This window comes from Delphinapterus leucas, chromosome X, assembly GCF_059928025.1.
Source record: "Delphinapterus leucas isolate spDelLeu-1000000601 "Yukka" chromosome X, BTC_Dleu_Yukka2, whole genome shotgun sequence".
NCBI classification, from domain to species: Eukaryota; Metazoa; Chordata; class Mammalia; order Artiodactyla; family Monodontidae; genus Delphinapterus; species Delphinapterus leucas.
Window position 1 is genome coordinate 12,593,310 of NC_143150.1, and position 21,849 is coordinate 12,615,158.

Below are 21,849 nucleotides of genomic sequence, written 5' to 3' on the forward strand. Positions count from 1 at the left end.
TGCCACTAATTAACAAGTTAAATCGGCACAATTAGTGTCGGATTTCTTTAATAATATAACTCATAAAGGGATAGCCATTGGAACTAGAAAATAAGGTTGGTTGTTGGCTTTGTAAAGAAACCATTCCACAAAAGGGGCAGTTTTCTTCCCATTAGTAAGGGTTATTGGGACGTTCTGCCCGTTGCTTTTTCAAATGCGAGCTGGGCTGGGCTGGGCTGGGCTGGGCTGGGCGAGGAAAGATGTTCACAAACAAGGGGAGACGGTGCTAATTACACAAACATAACATTAGCCGAGCCTCCGGGTCGTAACCCGGCGACGCTTTCCGGAGAAATGGAATTGGGGTGACTGCAACCTAGGCGCCCAAACGCCAGCGCGGCCGGGCCTCCCAACAAACCTCGCCCTGTCGCACTCCCTGGCCGCCGGCCCGCGCGCAAACGGGGCGGCCCGAGACTCGGCGGCCCCCATACCTGGCAGGCGGCGGAACGCTCGCCGTTCCCGGGCCGCGCGTCCTCCGCCCGGCTCTCCGTCGCGAGCAGCGGCCCCGGAGCCTTGCTCGTCCGCCACTCGGACGGCGGCGCCGGGCCTCCCGGCACGCGGGCGCTTCTGCGGCTAGGCAGCTCGGGCCGCGCGGCTCGGCGCGGCGGCGGGAAAGCGCGCGCGCAGGGGAACGAGCGTGGCCCCCGGCGGCCAGGGCGCGCCGCGGTCCGCAGGCTTCCCTGGGCTCTCCCGGGCCGCCGCCGCTCTCGGCTGCGGGACGCAAAAGAGCGGGTCTCCTCTCGCGCCGGGCGCACAACGTAGCCCATAGTAAGTGTGCGACCCAGGTTTAGTGACATGAAAAAAATGACGGCAGACAAGACAGGCGAAGGGAACACAGAAATTCCGCGCATCGAATTCCACGGCTCTCCACTCTCTTGAAAGAAAATGAAAAAGAGAAAAAGAAAAAGAGAAAAGCCGGGGGGGTGGAGGGGGAAACAGCTGAATGCTGCCTTGAGATTTAAAATTTTCTCCAGGGCGCTCTCCCCAGCCCCCAGCCCGCCATACTGCGCCCCCTACGGCTGGGGCCGATGGGCTTGCCCGGTCACACTGGAGGTGCCTGAAGGTCCAGCTACATTACAGGCACCCTTCCCCGGGAAGCACTGCCGGCCCAATGGACCCGGGCCCCCCGGTCTGAATAAGCGTGTGGAACTGCGGGGACTTGGAATAACTCAAGCAGCGTTATGCACTGATAACGATTTTTAGATTGTTTTCCCTGGCCGGGCCTCTGGCAGGCCACCTCGCCGCCGTAGAAGGCCGTGCCTTTGCAGCCACTGAAGGAAGTGGGAAAGGCGACAGTCCCAGCGGGAGGGCAGGCCTGGCTTTTGGGTGCCGGGTGCCGGGAGGCTGCTCCGCAGGGGGGCGGGTGCAGCAGCTTGGAGGGCTGAGCGAGTGCGGAGAGCTGTGGGCTTGGGGGGGGCGGGGAGAGGCGAAGAGGTCGACGGCAGTGACCCGGAAGACGCTCTAGAAGTGGGACCCAGTTCCCGGGCAGAGCCTTCCTTCCTTCGGGGAGGTGGCGGTATTCGGGTTGTTTGGCAGTGTTCGGGTTGTGAGGTCAGCGAGAGGGCACTGAAGGCAAAGATTGTCAAATTCCTCGTAGTCGCTCCGCACCTAGGGCAAAGAGAGCTGGCATTCGTATCGTCATACCCTGCGGGTGAAAGGACTCGCCTGGTGTGAGCCAAGGGGATTCCCAGTATCTACCAAGTACAGCTCAGCTAACCAAGGGAATCGAATTCGAAACTCTTGTAAAAGCACACCCTCCCTCCTAAAAAGGGCTACACCAAAGTGCAACAGAACATATTGTACCGCCCACCGGAGACTTTTTGATACCTCGAGGGTCCTGGCACCACGCACTTCTGAAGCTCCTTGTAATATTTCTTTGGAGAATATTAACTATGTTCCTTTTTGCAAAATGCACCGCCAACCTAGGGAGCTTCTTCAGCTCCTTCCCAGACCTGCAAGAACGAGTGTTTCATTGGGAGCTGCGAGGGGCTGGGGTGGATTGGGGGAGGAAGATCAAACCGAGAGCTAGAGCTCGAGGTTCTGTGCTGCTTCTTCCACCCCCGCTGGACTGCCGGTGACCTTTCCGACCTTTTTCAGGAGATGATTTTACAATAGACCCAAGCCTCTGATTTCTTGATCAAGGCCCTCAATGTGTGGCCTAAATACACCCTCTTGGCCAGGAGCCAGAGTAAATAGTCAAGGGCTGTTCTCAAGGAAGAAATAGGAAAAGCTGTCTCTAGATAAGCAAACTTTTTTTTCCTGCTGAAAAGCAAAGCGTTTCTGAGGGTCGCCAGGATAAGTTCTTCGCACTTCCTCAAAGCCAGACCCCTCGCTGGGCTCGGCTGCACTTGAAAAAAGCGAACACTCGACTCTATTGTCAGGCCTCGACCCCCGGAGCGGACACTGATACACACCTATCCCATCCCACCCCGCACGCAAAGGGCGCCTCTTCTAAGAGGCGGGGGTCCTAATCGAGCCGCAGACTCAGAAAAAGGACCCCCTTGAGCAGTTGCTGAGCAGGGATCCACGCGGGCACCCCAGCGCGAGTACTGGGACAGCCCCCCCTCTGCTCGGCTCTCTACCAGTAGCTCCAAGGCACAATTGTTAAAAGTTTACTTTGCAGCTATGAGGCTCTTGGGACACCGGCTTCCTGCCAAGGCTCGAGACCGGAGGAAGGCAGAGTGGAAGCGCCCTAGGAGCCCGGCGGCGGCCGGGCCACCCACGCTAGAGCCTGGGTCCCCCGAGTTTAGCAATAATCGGCCCTCTAAAGCGAGCCCCACTTCTGCCCCGCAGCGAAGCCTGCTGCCTCTCCTTGGAGGGTTGGGGCGACCTCGAAGCCCCGCAGGGAGGGAAGGGGCGCCTCTGGGTGAAGTTTCCAACCGAAGCCAACAAACGGCGCTGTTGCCGCGCCCTGGGTCCTGGAAGCCCCAGGCCCAGCCCCAGTCCGAGGAAGCCGGAGATCTCTTGGGAGGGCGGGGAGAAGGGGGAGGGGGTGCTTGGCCGGGTTCCCAGCCCGCCGTCCGGGGCTCTGTATGCCGCCCATGGGCTCTCGGAGGCCCCAAGGGCGAGAGAGCTGCTCAACACGCTCTCTTCTCCCGCAGAGGGTGGAAAGGACTGGTCCTGAACCCCACTGTGTCCCTCTGCTTTCCTCACTGGGTGCAGGGTGCGTGTCGGAAACACCGGTTCGGGCTCCGCTGGCAGTCTTGCCTCCCCGCAGGCCCCGGAAGACCCTCGGGCCATAGTACCTGCCGCGACACTTCTCCCGACCCCCAGCGAAGGTCGCGCCTCTCGGCTGTTGACTGTGCCGGTACTGCTAGTGTGCTAAGAGAACGGGTTTCCTTCCAGCCTTGCCCCCAGTTCCCCACGCCCATAATGGTAACCTCGCTTGATTATTGAAATGGTACTTTGGGCTGAGAACGTTTCCTCGGAAATGTTTCGAAGATAATTCGGTGTGACTCTTACTTGGGGTTGTGCAGACCACCCGAGCTAACGGGCACTGAGAGCGGTTTAATCACGGCCTCCAAGGGAAGCCAGGAGTGTGGGAGAGGGTGTCTGATCCTTGCAAGACTGCCGTAAATCTGGCAGAAGGAGGTGATGTGAAAATGAGCTTACCTAAACCGCGGGGTAGGTGTGATCAAGTGACAAACAGCTGGGAGCAGTGACTAGTTCCCCGGATAATCTGCTGCCGCGAGGAGCGCAGGCCCCGCACTGCATCCCTTGCCTAGGGAAATACGCAGCCCAGGCGCTGTCACCACAACGGCTTACTTGGGTCCTAAAACTTGGAAAGAATCCTGACATCTGTCAGGCTACTGGACGCCAGGCCGCGCGTCGGTTGGGTAGTTTCCTAAAACGCGCTTCACTTAGCAACAGCCTCAGAGGCCCAGAGAACCCGAGAGGGCATCTGGAGAAGGCGGCAGGAGGGCAGGGCTACTGCACATTGACTTCTTTGGGAGAAGGTGGGTTTGCCTAGGAAATTTTGACTGTGTCAGCCAGTTTGGCAAGAAAACAGGTGCAGGTGGGGATTGGCGAATCATTCCGTTTTCTGAGACTTGCCTTCCAGTCCGTGTAAGCTGAAGTATACATACCCGTGCCCGCGTGCAGACACACACACACACACACACACACACACACACGACTCATACACATAACCATCCCAGATAGTTTACTTTAAAACCCTAAATCCGTACACCCATTTCAAATGATCACAGCCCTTGACCGTATACGTTTGCTTCCCCCGCCCCCGGTCCAGATGAGCAAGAGAACGTAGACCAGGCGGAATCCAAACTTTAGGGGCGTGTTTCGAGACCCCAGACTTCCAGGAGGCGCTGCTGCTGGGAGCCTGGATTCTGGTGCCAGCGGTCCGCCGGCCCCAGGGCGGGCTGGTCTTCTCCGCGTCCCCCAAGCCACAACGGCTTACTTTAAAATTTGTGCAAGAAAGGGGGACATTCCTGGCGTGCAGGCTTCCCAGGATCGCCGGGTCTTGCATTAGCACTAAGGGGCTAAAAACCTAGGTTTGGTTTTTCTTTCACACTTAGGATTTACGCCTTTCTTTTGGTTCCCCACCTTTCCACGAGGCTAGGGGTTTGGTGGGCCACACCGTGCGAACACCTTATTTCAGTCTCTGCCACCTCTACCCCCTGGCTTCTCCTTCCCACCCGTCGCCCCCGGAGGCTCCGGGAGTTTCAAACGCTGTGCCACTCGCCTGGGCTGGCGGCGGCGGCAGTCGGGGTTCCCTCTCCCCGCAGCCCGCGTTCCCGCGCCGCTAGTCTGGCAGACAACCCGACAGGCGGGTGATGTCGCGCTCTGAGTCTCGCGTCTCGAGGCTCTGGTCAGTAAGGCTGTAAAACAAAAAAGGAGAAGGACGGAATCCGTTAGCAGAGCCTTTTCCCCGGGGAGGCCGCGCGGCTGCGCAGCGAGAGCAGCGCTCAGTGGTCCTGGCAGGTGCGCGGCCAGTGGAGGGGGCCCTGCGGTTCGCCCGGAGGACGGCCTCGGCTCCTCTCTGGCCACCGTCCCCCCCCTCCAAGAAACTTTTCTTTCACTTGGAGAGGCTCTGTGTTGCCATGAAAACGGATTTTCCAAGGGGCCCGACCCTCCCCCTCAGGGGCATCGGACTGGAAAAACCGAAATGGCCAGAGAGCAGAGACAAAAAGGGGCCGCTAAGCGGGGGCCCGGAGAAGAGAGCCGAAGCCGGTTCACCCCCTCCGCCCCCCACACACGCCTCGTCGCACCACCGCAGGGGAGCGCCTCCGCCCGGCCGGGGCAGCGGGCGTCTGACTGCTCGCCCTCCCGCAAACCACCGGGAGCCTCGCCGCCCCCGTGCGCTCCGCGGTCCCGAAGCCTGTCTCCCGAGCCCGGGTCCCTGACCCCCGCTCTGTACTGGGCGCGCTGGCCCGAGGCTTCCCAGCGGAGGGTCCATCTGGACAGGGGCCGATTCCTGGGAGGGCTTCTCGGAGCCGCAGCCCGGGGTACCTCCGCTGCGCCCTGAGTCCCCAAGCCCGCCTGGGTAGCTGGCTATGCCTAGTGTCCCTAACGCTGGCAGCAGAAGCGGTCAGAGGACCTCCGCGCAGACAGCGGGAAGCTTTGCAGGGTGGACCCGGGACCGGACGCCTCTCGTCACTGACAGGGCTGCAAAGTTGTTTTCTGAACCCCGTGGGCGCCCCCTGCCCCCCCCAAACCTGCTCGCGCGCCCCCTCCCCCCTCCGTCACCTCCTCGAGTTTCGTTCTTTCAAACTTTTTGAGACCCTAATTGGTGGTCTCTGAGCGGCTCCCCGGGACTCCCGCCTCCTGAATAACTCTCATCACGTCACCGGGCCCAAGAGGGGCGTGGGGGTGAACGAAAGGACTCCCCGAACTTTTTTTTTCCAGCGGGGCCGAACGGCGGCTCCGTGATGATTGGCCAGGGCGCACCACTGCGAGCCTGTCAATCACCGGGCCTCCCAGAGCGAGGGGCGGACCGAGCCCCAACCCCGGGGGATCCGAGCAGGTATATAAGAGGCCCGGAGAGCGCCCGGCCAGACTGCGAATGCGACCAGCCCGAGACAACGCATCAGGTGCGAGTAGCCTGCAGGTTCCCGCTGATTTGGCGCTGAGCACTTCGGCAAGACTGCCCGACCCACTGGCCCAGCGGCCCCCAGGCCCCCAAGCGCCCCTCCGACGGAGTCCCCAGGCCTTTTCACCGTGGCCGCTCCAGCCCCGGGAGCGCCTTCTCCTCCCGCCACCCTGGCGCACCTTCTTCCCGCCCAGGCCATGTACAGCCTGCTGGAGACTGAACTCAAGAACCCCGCGGGGCCACCCACCCCAGCTGCAGGCGCGGGCGGCCCCGCAGCCCCGGGCGGTGCAGGCAAGAGTACCGCGAACGCAGGCGGCGGCGCGAACGCAGGCGGCGGCAGCGGCGGTGGCGCGAGCGGCGGCGGCGGCGGCGGCGGCGGGGGCAGTGACCAGGACCGGGTGAAGCGGCCCATGAACGCCTTCATGGTGTGGTCCCGCGGGCAGCGGCGCAAGATGGCTCTGGAGAACCCCAAGATGCACAACTCTGAGATCAGCAAGCGCTTGGGCGCCGACTGGAAACTGCTGACCGATGCCGAGAAGCGGCCGTTCATCGACGAGGCCAAGCGGCTGCGCGCCGTGCACATGAAAGAATACCCGGACTACAAGTACCGGCCGCGCCGCAAGACCAAGACGCTGCTCAAGAAGGACAAGTACTCCCTGCCCGGCGGCCTGCTGCCCCCCGGAGCCGCGGCCGCCGCCGCCGCCGCGGCCGCCGCCGCCGCCGCTAGCAGCCCGGTGGGCGTGGGCCAGCGCCTGGACACGTACACACACGTGAACGGCTGGGCCAACGGCGCGTACTCGCTGGTGCAGGAGCAGCTGGGCTACGCGCAGCCCGCAACCATGAGCAGCCCGCCGCCGCCGCCCGCGCTGCCGCAGATGCACCGCTACGACATGGCCGGCCTGCAGTACAGCCCCATGATGCCGCCCGGCGCCCAGAGCTACATGAACGCCGCCGCCGCCGCGGCTGCCGCCTCGGGCTACGGGGGCATGGCGCCCTCCGCCGCCGCCGCCGCCGCCGCCGCCTACGGGCAGCAGCCAGCCACGGCCGCCGCCGCCGCGGCCGCCGCCGCCATGAGCCTGGGCCCCATGGGCACGGTGGTGAAGACCGAGCCCAGCTCGCCGCCGCCCGCCATCGCGTCGCACTCGCAGCGCGCGTGCCTCGGCGACCTGCGCGACATGATCAGCATGTACCTGCCGCCCGGCGGGGACGCGGCTGACGCCGCCTCGCCGCTGCCGGGCGGCCGCCTGCACAGCGTGCACCAGCACTACCAGGGCGCCGGGACTGCCGTCAACGGAACGGTGCCGCTGACCCACATCTGAGCACCGGCCTGCGCTCGCCGCTCCTCCGCCCCACCCCGCCCCGCACCCCCGAGTTGGGACGCCTTGTTGTTTAGCTTTGCTTGCCTGGGACTGTTGCCTTGTACCGATGATGGGGAGGACAGAAAGTTTTGCTATAGCTGTCGGGTTTTGTACAAAAGCAAAAAGGAGTCCGGAGCGGCGGAAATGGGACTTTCTCGAGCTCGCCTGCCCCTCTCCGCTGCCCTCCCTCCCCTTTTGTAGGCTGGGAATCGCTGTGTTGTTTGCAAAGAAAAAGCAGCACCCCCCCCCTCCTCCTGGGTTCCTGGGTTTTTCTGTTGCATTTGAAAATGTTGTTTCGTTAGTTTGCTGTTAGCCGAGGAGTGAGTGGATGGGAGAAACATACTCTCGGGTGAGGCTAGCCTGAGAACTGCAACGCCTCCTCCCCCAGTAGCGTTGCATCTGTTTTCCTCGTGGGCTTTGCGGGGGGTGGGGGGCGGGGCGCTGACCGCTTGGAGCGGCGCGGCAGCCAAAGCAGATGTTAATTTATAGCCAGGTGTGCGTGTGTCTCCCGCCTCGCCGCCCCTGGCCGCGGGACAGCTTCTGTCCAGTCAGCATTTAGGCTACTGAGTTGGTGATTTCTGCCGTGATCTGTTTGATATTTCGTCGCGCTAACGTATTTGGATTTCGCTTGGGTGGTGGGGATAAGGGTCTATTTTGTTTCAGGTTTTTCAAGGTTTTACTCCGAATTCCTAAATGAGAGATCAATAAATTTTATAACCAACATAATGGAGTCCTGGTAATTTTGCGGGCCTGAAACTTTAGATGCGGCTTAGGGAGGGGACCATCACTCGGTATTACGACCGTGGTCCCATGCCGGGGCCAGGGGTGGGAGGCTGGGGAGAGGCTTGTGTGACCTGAAATGGTTCCTTTTTAACTACCGGTGAGCCCAAACACAGAGAGAGGCTCCCGATATTTTCAACTGAAACTCCGAGGAGAAAGCGATTTGTCTTCCTGGGAGCGTCTCCTAGGAGCGAGCACACGCCGGCTGAGGCAGGCACCCCGCGGCCACGCACTTGTTGATCGCGGCGGCGGCCACGCGGGGCGGGGAGGGGCCGCCGCGGCCGCGGAAACCGGCCTCCAAAGGGGCACATTTACCTTTGTGCACTGGGGCGGGAAGACACTCGAGCCAAGCTGAACGATTTATAAAACGAAAACCCTTCGGAAATATCAGTTAGCCTATTAAACATAAATAATTACAGGAATCCCTGGCAGGAAACGAATATATATTTCAATCGTGGTGGGTGAAGCGGCCGGAGCCAGCATTCAACGCTGGAAGGCGTGGTTTTTAAAAGTCCACCTTAGATTTTAAAAGGTCTCTCAAACTCCTTCGATGGCTTTCTCTTTTTGACTTGTCAGCCCAGTCCACTGATTTGTTTTCTAGAAGAGACTCCCTCTCATCCCAAGCCTCGAGCCCGCTTTCGACTCCCTCCCTCCCCCTACTCTCCCTCCGTCCCTGACCCTTGGGCATTCCACTGTGCCCCCCGAAAGGCCTTTCGTTTCGCGCCTGGCCACACGGCCCCAGTGTATCTGGGGCCTAGGAAGAAAACAAATAGAACCAGTGTTTTTTTACCCCCTCTTCAGCTGTTTGAGGTGATTTCCTTAATCCCTCTAATCCTGTTACCTCGCTATCCCAGAATAACTAAACTCGGGCTTTCCAATAAGCTCGGCCTGGTGTACTGTTTTTTATCCTCATCCACTCCTGACCACAGGTTTCTTTGCTTGAGGTCTGCTGGACTCTGGGCGACAGAATCTCCCGTAAATTGGTCCGAATTCCACATTTCCAGCCGGCTTCCTTTGTGCGGGCCAGCCATTCACCTGCGAGCCGGGGTGGGCCTCGGGGGGAGGGGCGGGGGCTTTCTGCGGCTTCGGGGGTCGTAGCCGCTTTTTACACATCCCTGCGGATCCCGGAGGCCAAGCTCACCACGCCTCTCCGAGAAAGGTCGGGTCTCCCAGGGAAGGCAGCAACACCCCTCCCCTGCAGACGCGGGCACTGCATCCCTCCACCCGCCGCACCCCATCCCCGACTGTACCGCACGGGGTGGGAGGGCTCCCGGCGGTGATTTACAGGCCCGGGCACGTCGCCCTACAGCCGGCGCTCCCCCCGGGCCTGCTGCGTCCAGCGTGGCGAGGCCTCGGTACCACTCCCTCCTCTCCCCGTCCCAGGGCCACGGACCTCGGGCCCCTTCGAGCCGGTCGGTGCCGCAGCCTTGCTGCAGTGATCGGAGCAAAGTCACAGGCTGCCAGGTCCCCCCTCCCCCGTGCTCCACGTCCCAGGGGCGGGAGGAAAGTCTCTTGTCATATCCACGCCCCTATTCATATCTTTCACAGTGTTTGGGCCTTCATAAAATACCTGTCCGTAGGTGACTCTGGGTTCAGATTGCTAGCAATTGTGGACACAAGTTTGGTCTCAAAGACTCCAGGGAAGGGAGGGTGAAAACAAGCAATTCCGCCCCACTGAGGGGGCGGTGCCAACGCGGGAATAAACTGACACTGCTTCTTTCCAAGAGTCCATTGTGCTCTGCCTTCTTAGAAGTGCCAGGGTCACCCTTTCAGCCGGTCTCACACACTGCTCACTCCCTCTCTAAACATCCACGGCTTTGTGCTCTACTTTGTCTGATTTCCAAATTGCCTTTAAGAGAAAGGATTTCATCAATCAGCACATTTGGAGGATTGAAATATAGATGAAAGATAATTGTTTTTTAACTTCAGCAACAGGGAAGAGAACTGAACTGAACTGGAGTGAAACTTCCATCCTCTAGGCCAGAGTTTTCCGACTAGAGCATCCCCTCCCCCCTCCCACTCCTCCCCTGCTTCTACTGGGACAGTTGGCCCTTAATCTGTTTTATAGATGAGGGTTCTGGTAAAATTTAATTTGAAATAAGGGTTCTGCTGCTTAAATGGCAACAATAACAAAATCCGGTCAATCCCCAACTCCTGCCTTTTTCGGCTTGTTTTACATATGAGAAAACTGGCCCCTACAGGGGAAATGACAGCGCTCAAGGTTGCTTAGCTGGTTCTCTGGCTGCATAGCGGAGCCAGACTCCCAGGCCTGGAGGGCTCTCCGCTCTGCCACAAGATGGAGAGAAACCGATGAAATCCCAGCCCCAGCTGCCGCTCAAGCCCTTAATCCAGCGGGGTCTCTAGAGAAAAGAGGTAATTCCTGACACACAGACACCTAGTGGCCACTGCTTGGCGAATGGACAAGTGACGTGGGGAGCACGGGGTCCTTACAGAGGGAAAAGCACAGCCCATCCTTTACATTCCCTGATAGGAGCAGAGTTACCTTTTGATGGGAATTATCCTACACAGAGATTTTCTTTCCTGGCTTGTCTATACAACTCCCCTCATTAATCTCCCTCCTAGAAATCTATAGGGGGAGAGGGCATCCAAAATGCAGGTAAAGATTTATAAACAAAGACATTCATCACAGACCTCCTTGCAATGGTAAAAGTTACACACAAGCCAACTCTTCAACAGATAGCAAAAGGTTATGTAAAATATGTTTTCAAAAACAAAGACTACTTTGCAGATATTAAAAACTGTGTGTGGAGAGGTTTTAATGACACAGGGAAATGCTTAAAACACAAAGTGAAAAGAGCAAGACGCACAAGTATATTCACTATGTATGACCTATTGAAAAATAAGTATATATGACTGGGGGAATATACAAAAATGCAGAGTAGTGGTATGAATACTGGTTAGTCTTCCTTCTATTTACTCGTACTTTCCAATTTTCTCCGATAGGATTGTATTCCTGTTGTCACCAGAAAAGGCAGCTTTAAGACATATTCTCTCCCAGTCACAAATACAGAAATGTGTCTCCTCGTGAAAGAAGAAAGTTCAAGCTTTCCCTTCGTTTGTTTTGGGGCGAGGAGAGGGCAGGGGGCCCCAGCAGCAGCAATTCCCTAGCTGTCCTCCGGGTTCGGGGCTGCAGTGAACACACCAGAGCAACCCCCTGCCAAGCGCCCTCCTCAGTACGCGGACAGGAGCAGGTGAGTGACGGCTCGGTCATTCTTCAGACCCACTCACTGGAGAAAAAGACCTCCTTGGGAGCCAAGCTGAACGGCTTGGGCCGCGGGAAGCAGGGCCCACTGAGGAACCAGAAGGCACATAAGCCCAGGGGCCTGAGCAACTCTCACTGCCCTTCTTGGGAGGGGGGTGGAGAGCAAACCCAGGGGCTGGGTCCTGGGCCAGGCAGAGGAGGGGCTAGGGGAGCACCCAGCTAGCATCCATGCAGCTGAATGGAACCCAAGAAGCTGTGTCCCTTCTCCCCATCACCACCATCTGATTCCACAGCACCGTCATTGCTTGCTGGGCCGCTGCCGTGGCCTCCTACCTGTTCTCCCTGCGTCCACTCTGCTCCTCACCAATCCATTCTCCCTAGAGCGTTCCCTCCACTTTTCAAACAGAAATCCTATCGCTGTCACTCCCCTTCTTCATAATCTTCCGGTGGCTTCCTATTGATTGCTCTTAGAAAAAATGTCCCAACTCCTCCAAAGCTTTGCCTGATCAACTCCGTGTACTTCTGTGCCTCCCTCCTTCAACACCCTCCCCCAGGATCCCACTGAGAAACGTTTGTTGAATAAATAAGCCACGGTTCCTGATGGTTTCATATCTAAATAAATCTTGAAGTCCAGTAATTTTCTCAGATACAGATTATTATGCACAGTGCAGATTTTGTTTTGCAGGGTCCCCCCAAATCTCCACATCAAGCGCAGATTTCCTGACAATTACAACAAAAATCTACGAGCAAAAGTACATAATTTCTTTCCTGCCTCAGGGCTTTTGAACTCGCTGTTCCCTTTTCCTGGAATGTTCTTTCCCAAGCTCTTCCCTCAAATGGCTCAACGTCCTCTGGAAGATCTCAGTTCAAACATCACTTCTGAGAAGGCTTCCATGATGCTCTCCTCCAGAACAAGACAGGTCTCCTGTTTTAAGCTCTCACAGCACTGGGCACCTCTTTCCAGCACTGATGCCAATGGTCATTTTACATTTATTTGCATGATCTTGCCTGTCGCTGGTCTAGCTCCCAGTCTGTAAGTTCCTTGAGGGCAAAGACTGTGCCTGGTTTGTTCACCAATACCTAGCACAATGCCTATTCCATATTAGGCTCTCAAAAATAACGTGGGGTGTTTGCTGCATGTTTAAGGAATGGGGGCTCTGGGGGCTTGAAAATAACGGGATGAGTGGAAGCCCGTGAAAATCAAGACAATCTGTCACCTTGGCTCCATCCCTTACCAGCTGTAGGCGGTTGAGGATATCACTTACACGGAGCCTCAAGTGGGAACAACAATGTCTCTGGATTGTTTTGAGGAGTAAAAAAAAAAAAAAAAAAGATGCTTTGAGAGCTGAGCACAGTGTCGGGCACACAGCTTTGTGTAGTATGTGTTAGTGATGACTGTCACCTTTCTTAGGAACCTCTGTTGACTCTTCAGGGAGGAGCTAGTGCTCTCTGGTCTGATTCTGTATTTTCGACCATCACAAGTGATGCTTCTCATTGCTGAGGCCAGTTCTTGCTATAGAAAGAAGGCAAAATAGAACATCACCATTAAAAATGAACAAATCATATGACAGCAAAAACATAAACACACAAAAAATAGATAAATTGGACTTCCTCAAAATTAAACGTTTTTGCTTCAAAGGACGCCATCAACAAAGTAAGAGACAACCCACAGAATAGGAAAAAAATATGTACAAATCATGTATCTGATAAGGTGCTTGTATCTAGACTATATAGAGACTTAAAACTCAATAATAAAAAACCAAATTACCCAATTAAAAATGGGCAAAGGACTTGAATAGGCATTTTTTTCCAAAGGGAATATACAAATGGGCAACAAGCACATGAAAAGATGCTCAACATCATTTGTCATCAGGGAGCTGCAAATCAAAACCATGATGAGATACCACTTCACGTTAACTAGGATGGCAGTAAGAATTCTTTAAAAATAGGCAATAACGAGTGTTGCTGAGGAGGTAGAGAAATTGAATCTTTATATAGTGCTGGTGGGAATGTAAAGTGGTAAAGTCACTTTGGAAAACAGGCTGACAGTTCTTCAAAAGGTTAAACATCAAGTTACCATATGACCCAGAAATTCTACTCCTAGGGATAACAAAAACATAGGTGCACACAAAAATGTGCACACTAATGTTCATAGTGGCATTATAATAGCCAAAGAGTGGTAACAACCTAATTGCCTATTAACTGATTAATGGATGAATAAAATGTGGTATATCCATACAATGGAGTATTATTCTGCAATAAAAAGAAATTGAGTACTTGTATATATACAAGGTTAGTATATGCACATGTATTACCTAGCTCTGTCAGCTGATGAGAAGGCCAAGAAACAATGACATGCCAGTAGCAACAAACACATCTAGAATCCAGGTCTTAGTTTCTAACATCATTCTTCAATGGAAGGAAGCAGGCATCTTTGGGAAAATGACTGCTTCTAGGACTGGAGCCAGAAACATGCAAAATGAGTCTGGAGCATCCTGCAGTGCCAGAAAGTAAGGTAAGGTAAGAAAGAAGGCAAGGAAGGGAGGGAGGGAGGGAGGGAGGACCACAATAATGGAGGTGTGTCAAAGGGATATAGGAGCCACGTAAAAGAGTTCCCAATGACCAAATCTGGAACAATTTGAGCAACAAAATGAATAAAGTAGTATTACATTACAACCCAAAGTATACAACAAATATGCATCATCCATACTGATATAAATAAGTAAATACATAAATGAGGGGAGGGCAAGAGACAAATGGCCTGTGCAGAAGTCTAAATAATTTATGTAAATACTCTGGCTTCGGAGAGGTGGAGCATAACTCTGCACCCCTTAATTCTGGGCTACTCATAGTGACTACCTTCCAAAGAGAATACTAAAGGAAAGGGGGAAAAGAGTAACTTTTTTTTATCACATTTTTTTAATTAGAGTAACTAATATGGTTGCAGAAAAGTATTTTTTCCATTCTTTGTCTCTCTCCCTGTCTCCCTGCCCTGCCCCGAATAATACAATCCAAGAGTTGGAGGGAATCTTAGAAGTCATCTAACTCAACACGCTGCCACATTTATAGCAACTCTAGCAGTCATAGCGTGAACTGTTCCTATGAAACGAAGCATACTATTTTCTAGGGTAACTCATAAATTAAATTCTGCTATTTTCATAAAAGTATCTCTATATTGAGCTTAAATATGTTTAAAATGTTAGGTTACTTTTCCCTAGATTTTTTATTTTAAGTTAAGTAGAGTAAGTCAAATTCCTCATTTTATTCATTGAAAATAAATATTTACACTCATTAAATTCCCTAAATATTTACATATAAAATTGCCATCTCCTCCAAAAGTTCTTGCTTTGTTTTTGTTTTTGTTTTTTAACATCTTTATTGGGGTATAATTGCTTTACAATGGTGTGTTAGTTTCTGCTTTATAACAAAGTGAATCAATTATACATATACATATGTTCCCATATGTCTTCCCTCTTGCGTCTCCCTCCCTCCCACTCTCCCTATCCCACCCCTCCAGGCTGTCACAAAGCACCGAGCTAATATCCCTGTGCCATGCGGCTGCTTCCCACTAGCTATCTACCTTACTACGTTTGTTAGTGTGTATATGTCCATGACTCTCTCTCGCCCTGTCAAAGCTCACCCTTCCCCCTCCCCATATCCTCAAGTCCGTTCTCCAGTAGGTCTCCGTCTTTATTCCTGTCTTACCCCTAGGTTCTTCATGACATTTTTTTTTCTTAAATTCCATATATATGTGTTAGCATACGGTATTTGTCTTTTTCTTTCTGACTTACTTCACTCTGTATGACAGACTCTAGGTCTATCCATCTCATTACAAATAGCTCAATTTCGTTTCTTTTTAAGGCTGAGTAATATTCCATTGTATGTATGTGCCACATGTTTTGTATCCATTCATCTGTCGATGGACACTTAGGTTGCTTCCATGTTTGGCTATTGTAAATAGAGCTGCAATGAGCATTTTGGTACATGACTCTTTTTGAATTATGGTTTTCTCAGGTTATATGCCCAGTAGTGGGATTGCTGGGTCACATGGTAGTTCTGTTTTTAGTTTTTTAAGGAACATCCATACTGTTCTCCATAGTGGCTGTATTAATTTACATTCCCACCAACAGTGCAAGAGGGTTCCCTTTTCTCCACGCCCTCTCCAGCATTTATTGTTTGTAGATTTTTTTGATCACGGCCATTCTGACTGGTGTGAGATGATATCTCATTGTAGTTTTGATTCGCATGTCTCTAATGATTAACGATGTTGAGCATTCTTTCATGTGTTTGTTGGCAGTCTGTATATCTTCTTTGGAGAAATGTCTATTTAGGTCTTCTGCCTATTTTTGGATTGGGTTGTTTGTTATTTTGGTATTGAGCTTCATGAGCTGCTTGTAAATTTTGGAGATTAATCCTTTGTCAGTTGCTTCATTTGCAAATATTTTCTCCCATTCTGAGGGTTGTCTTTTCGTCTTGTTTATGGTTTCCTTTGCTGTGCAAAAGCTTTGAACTTTCACTAGGTCCCATTTGTTTAATTTTGTTTTTATTTCCATTTCTCTGGGAGGTGGGTCAGAAAGGATCTTGCTGTGATTTATGTCATAGAGTATTCTGCCTATGTTTTCCTCTAAGAGTTTGATAGTTTCTGGCCTTACATTTAGGTCTTTAATCCATCTTGAGTTTATTTTTGTGTATGGTGTTAGGGAGTGATCTAATCTCATACTTTTACATGTACCTGTCCAGTTTTCCCAGCACCACTTACTGAAGAGGCTGTCCTTTCTACACTGTACATTCCTGCCTCCTTTATCAAAGATAAGGTGACCATATGTGCATGGGTTTATCTCTGGGCTTTCTATCCTGTTCCATTGATCTATATTTCTGTTTTTGTGCCAGTACCATACTGTCTTGATTACTGTAGCTTTGCAGTATAGTCTGAAGTCAGGGATCCTGAATTCTCCAGCTCCGTTTTTCATTCTCAAGATTGCTTTGGCTATTTGGGGTCTTCTGTGTTTCCGTACAAATTGTGAAATTTTTTGTTCTAGTTCTTTAAAAAATGCCATTGGTAATTTGATAGGGATTGCATTGAATCTGTAGATTGCTTTGGGTAGTATAATCATTTTCACAATATTGATTCTTCCAATTCAAGAACATGGTATATCTCTCCATCTATTTGTATCATCTTTAATTTCTTTCATCAGTGTCTTATAATTTTCTGCATACAGTTCTTTTGTCTCCTTAGGTAGGTTTATTCCTAGATATTTTACTCTTTTTGCTGCAATGGTAAATGGGAGTGTTTTCTTAATTTCACTTTCAGATTTTTTATCATTAGTGTATAGGAATGCAAGAGATTTCTGTGCATTAATTTTGTATCCTGCTACTTTACCAAATGCATTGATTAGCTCTAGTAGTTTTCTGGTAGCATCTTCAGGATTCTCTATGTATAGTATCATGTCATCTGCAAACAGTGACAGCTTTACTTCTTCTGGAAAAGAGTAACTTTGCAGAGGACAAATCTAACAAACACTACCTCAGCCAGAAGATCACAGTCAACATCTGCAGTGACAAGTCATGTTGATAGTATGTACGTTGATGTGATGTGATAAAAATGGCACTTTTCCTCTGTGGCCTTCCTCCCCGAAACCCATAATCAATCTAATCATGAGAAAAACATCTGACAAATCCCAATTGAGGATACGCTACAAAATATCTGACCAGAAATCCTCAAAACTGTCAAGGTCATCAAAAACAAGGAAAGTCTGAGAAGCTGTCATAGCCAAGAGTAGCCTAAGGAGACATTGCGATTCAACGTAATGTAAATGTATTATGGTATCCTTGATAGGATCCTGGAACAGTAACATGACTTTAGGTAAAAACTGAAGAAATCTGAATAAAGCATGAGTTTATTTGGTAATAATGTATCACTTGGTTCATTAATGTAATACATGTACCATACTACTGTAAGATGTTAATAATTGAGGAAACGGGGTATGGCAGTATATAGGAAATCTCTGTACTATAGTCTCAATTTTTCTGTAAATCTAAAACTGTTCTAAAAAGTAAAGTTTATTTTATTTGTTTGTTTGTTTGTTTGTTTACTTATTGGCCGCACGTGGCTTGTGGGATCTTAGTTCCCCGACCAGGGGATCCCTGACCGCGGCAGTTGAAAGTGCCAAGTCCTCACCACCGGAGCACCAGGGAATTCCTGTAAAGTTTATTTTAAAGAAAGAAATGAAGTATTGATACATATTACAACAGGGATGAACCTTGAAAACATTATGCTAAGTGAAAAAAGCCAGTCACTAAAGACTTCACATTGTATGACTCCATATATGTGAATGTCTAGAACAGGCACATCCTTAGAGACAGAAAGTAGATTAGTGGTTGCCTAGGGCTGGAGGGATTGAGAGGAACTGGGGAGTGGCTGTTAATGGGTACAGGGTTTCGTTTTGGGGTGATGAAAAAGTTCTAAAATCAATTGTGATGATGGTTGCACAGCTCTTTGAATATACTAAAAACCATTGAATTGTACATTTTGCATAGATGAGTTTTTCGGTATTGAATTATATCTCAATAAAGCAGCTATTGAAAACAACAAAAACAAAACACCCTCGTGGATGATGGTAGCAGAGGTGTTTGGGAGGCAGCGTGTTCAGTCCTAAGGGCTGCTGTACACACCAGATGCTACCTCAAAGTCAAATGCATTCTCCTAACCTAGTCTATTAGAGCTGGAAGAGTCCTCAGAAATCATCCAGTCAAGCACCCTCATTTTACATTGAGGCAAACTGTGGCCCAGAGGAATCCAAACAGGACAAGGTCACTTCGCTTGTTTTTTTTTTTTTTAATTTATTAATTAACTTATTTATTTTTGTCTGTGCTGGGTCTTCGTTGCTGTGCGTGGGCTTTCTCTAGTTGCGGCGAGCGGGGGCTACTCTTCATTGCGGTGCGCGGGCTCTCAACATGGAGGCTTCTCTTGTTGCGGAGCACAGGCTCTAGGTGCACGGGCTTCAGTAGTTGTGGCACGCGGTCTCAGTAGTTGTGTCTCGCAGGCTCTGAAGCACAGGCTCAGTAGTTGTGGTGCACGGGCTTAGCTGCTCCGCGGCACGTGGGATCTTCCCGGACCAGGGCTCGAAGCCCTGTCCCCTGCATTGGCAGTGGATTCTTAACCACTGCGCCACCAGGGAAGTCCCCACTTAGCTTGTTAATGCCAGAATCAATGAACTAGAACTTGGGTATCCTGTCTCTCTGTTCAATGATTTTTACAACTATCTCCCAAGCTGCCTTTAATAAGGTTGACTATGTTTCTAGCCACCTTGACAGTGAACCTCTTCTCAGTTGGAGGGTAGATGGAAAAGATCAAATCATTACCAAAAAAAAAACTAAAATAATCTTTTCAGGGAATTCCCTGGCGGTCCACTGGTTAGGACTCCACGCTTTCACTGCCAAGGGCCTGGGGTTCAATCTGTGGTCGGGGAACTAAGATCCCACAAGCCGCATGGTGTGGCCAAAAAAAAAGAAATCTTTTCAGTTACTCAAAACCTAGATTAAATCTCCAACTGGTTCTTGTGGTAGCAGCTCTGCTCAAAACTCATTTTAAGCACTTTGTGTGTTAAAGGAAACCTTCATTGGGAAAAAGGGCTCCTGTTTTTTAAAAAGTAATTAAGAGCGCATTTATTTTTAAAATATGTTATTCTCTATGGAAATGTCAGGAAAATCTAGCAGAAGTTTACATTCGCCTGTATGTTTTACTCATAGATTTTATTAATATCCATTTATATGTGCATCTTGGAAATTCCTGATGAGCAAAAAAAACCCCAAAATGTATAATACTTAGTAGATATTATTCAAAACATTTACTGAATGTTAACTTTTATTTAAATATGAAACCATCAGGGACTTTTGAAATGTGTTTGAAAAGCTTTGCCAAAGCCCACGATTTATTTATCCCATCAACATTTTAAAGGCATTCTATGTGTCGGGAAGCGTGCAAGGATCTGGGGACAACAGGAAGTTAGGGGCTCACAATATAGGGTTGGAGAGGCAAAGTCAACAGGGACTCTGTCTTGAGACAGAATGAAATGGGAGCCATTCCAGCAAAGAGCCAGGGTCTGCGAAAGGGGCCAGAGAAGGGGCTTCCTGGAGAAGAGATGGTTTAAGCTGCACCTTGCACAGCATGTAAGACTTTTGCAGGAAGAGAAGGAGTGGCGGACACTTCAAGCTGAAAGAACAGCATGAGAAAGGCTCGCGGTCATGCACCTTGGAGTCAGGGAACTTCGTGTGGTCAAATAGCACGGCTGCAGAGAAAGGGGGTGGAGAGATGTTGTGGGAATTGAGGCTGGAGAGGTAGAAAAGGTCCTACTTGTGGGCCGTGAATGCTTCACTAAGGTCCTTGATCCTGTACTCAGTGGGAACCACAAAAGGATTTTGTTCAGTGCTTTATAAAGATCAAGCTGATGGTGGTGTGGAGGACACACTGGCGACAGAAGAGACTGGAGGCAGGGAGGTTAGCCAAGAGGTTGTTTCATTCTGCTTCAGGCAAGAGAGAAAGACCTGAACAGGCGCCATGGCAGTGAAACTGCGAAGTGGTAGGATCCAGAGACGGGAATCTCTGTTGTCCCTCGGCTGGGGGTGCACAAAGAGGGAGGTGGTGTAGACAGAGAACACAAGAAAAGGAGCCTAAGTTCTTGAACTTTTAAAGTGAAGAGGATGACGTTTTATAAGTAACTTTAGTTTGGTTCTACAGGATTCTGTACACAACTACAATCATTCATAGATCACTTTTGTGCAAACGAACTATTGCTCCATCAAATTTAATGTGCTTTTGTATGGTAATAAAAGCCAATTCCATCTACTAATATTGCTCACTTGAATTCTATTTGCTGCTTTATTAATTGCTCAATTGAAAAACCATGGATCATTTCCAAGTACACAGTTTGAAACCTTCAGAATTAGTCTGTGCACCCTATTCTAAAAAGACCTCTAAAGGTGCCTTCTACCTCTAAGAATCTTCTACCAGCCTCTCTGTGCAGGAACAGGATATCTGTAATGTCAAAAGCCCCAAGCAGTTCAGCAAAATTGGAACGGTAACAAGCTTCTGTGCTCACACCCTGGGTAGGATAGTAGTGTCAACACCTCCAGCAGAGCTGATAGAGCTGTCTTTCAGTCTGTCTGCAGGCTCTGTTTACATTCTGCAGGTTAGCTAAAAACACTCTCACCACCGCCGACCCCTGAAAAAGATCTCTGGGTCAACTTGACATCTCCTAGACTCGCCATGTACTACACTTCTTCCTGTAACAAGCTCTCCTGCTATGCTACTTCATATGATTCCTTGGCAAAGAATAAATTAGGCTGAGTGTGTAAACAACATATAAACTCTAGAGATGTTCCCAATAATTACAAGCAGTGGAAATCAACAGCAGATTCGCTTGCAGTCTTGCAACTGGAACTTGTCCCATTTGGAGAGGCTCAGGTAGACCTGAAAGGTGGAGAGATTCACTAATTTTGGAGTCTTTAGTGAGGTAAAACTGGGATGCAAATATGGCTGCAAAGCAAACGAAAAGTATTTTATTTTTCTGCATCCTGGTGGTCACATTTATTGAAAGGGTTGGAGAAAAATAAAAATGCCATTTAGCTTAAGAATTTGTGAGTTATCTGCAAATCAACTTATTTCAGGAGTGGAAGAATTCTTGGCTACTTCTTAATATAAAAATGTATGCCAGTTTGTCTTTTGAATATCTTCTACATTTAAAGAGGCAATCATACAAAATCTCCTGTTTTCCACACGGGATAAATTCTTTGTTTCAGCCAACTGTCAATGGCAGGGCAACTAGCACACCACCATCTCCCCAGACAAATAGCATCGGAATATTCCATTTTGTTGATGTGTATATCTGTTCATATGTTTCTTCATCAATTTCTACAGTTGTCACAGATTCGCTCATCCAGGCTGAGGCTGCGAAGATCCAGGGGCTGTACTATGGTGTTGGTAGTTTGTTGCTGGTCCACGTGGTCTGCCATGTTTCAAACCCGGAAAAGTATTTTAGAATGGGATGTAACTGCTTGGGAGAAGATATATTGGGTGGGCCAAAACGTTCATTCGGGTTTTTCCATAACATCTTACAAAAACCCGAACGAACTTTTTGGCCAATCCAATACATAGACAACACACACACACACACACACACACACACACACACACACACACAAGACTGACACTTGTCTGATGATAAAGGACAGTCTCTTAACTGTTGAACATCTCTGGGTTCTGGCCTTGGTTTCTGCACGTTCTGAGCCTCCCTCCATTGATCTTCCCAAAAGTTCAGTCTGTATGGTTTCCCTGAGGCTCAGACCTTTGGACCCAACTGCCTCTTGACTATATTTACTGGTGTGTCCCACGGTCACTCAAACTT

The 21,849-nt window shown here is 50.6% G+C and overlaps 1 protein-coding gene and 2 pseudogenes across 1 annotated transcript; 1 reads left to right on the forward strand and 2 right to left on the reverse strand.

The window, feature by feature from the left end:
- Positions 1-1,049: 1,049 nt before the first annotated feature.
- On the reverse strand, positions 1,050-5,143 carry LOC149744168 (uncharacterized; annotated as a pseudogene).
- Positions 5,144-5,924: 781 nt separating this feature from the next.
- SOX3 (SRY-box transcription factor 3) lies at positions 5,925-7,404 on the forward strand. Its single transcript, XM_022554281.2, is given in 3 exon segments — positions 5,925-5,973; positions 5,976-6,143; positions 6,146-7,404. Coding segments are annotated over 3 exon segments (1,476 nt in total).
- A 13,555-nt stretch (positions 7,405-20,959) lies between these two features.
- On the reverse strand, positions 20,960-21,586 carry LOC149744169 (U6 snRNA-associated Sm-like protein LSm3 pseudogene; annotated as a pseudogene).
- Positions 21,587-21,849: the final 263 nt, after the last annotated feature.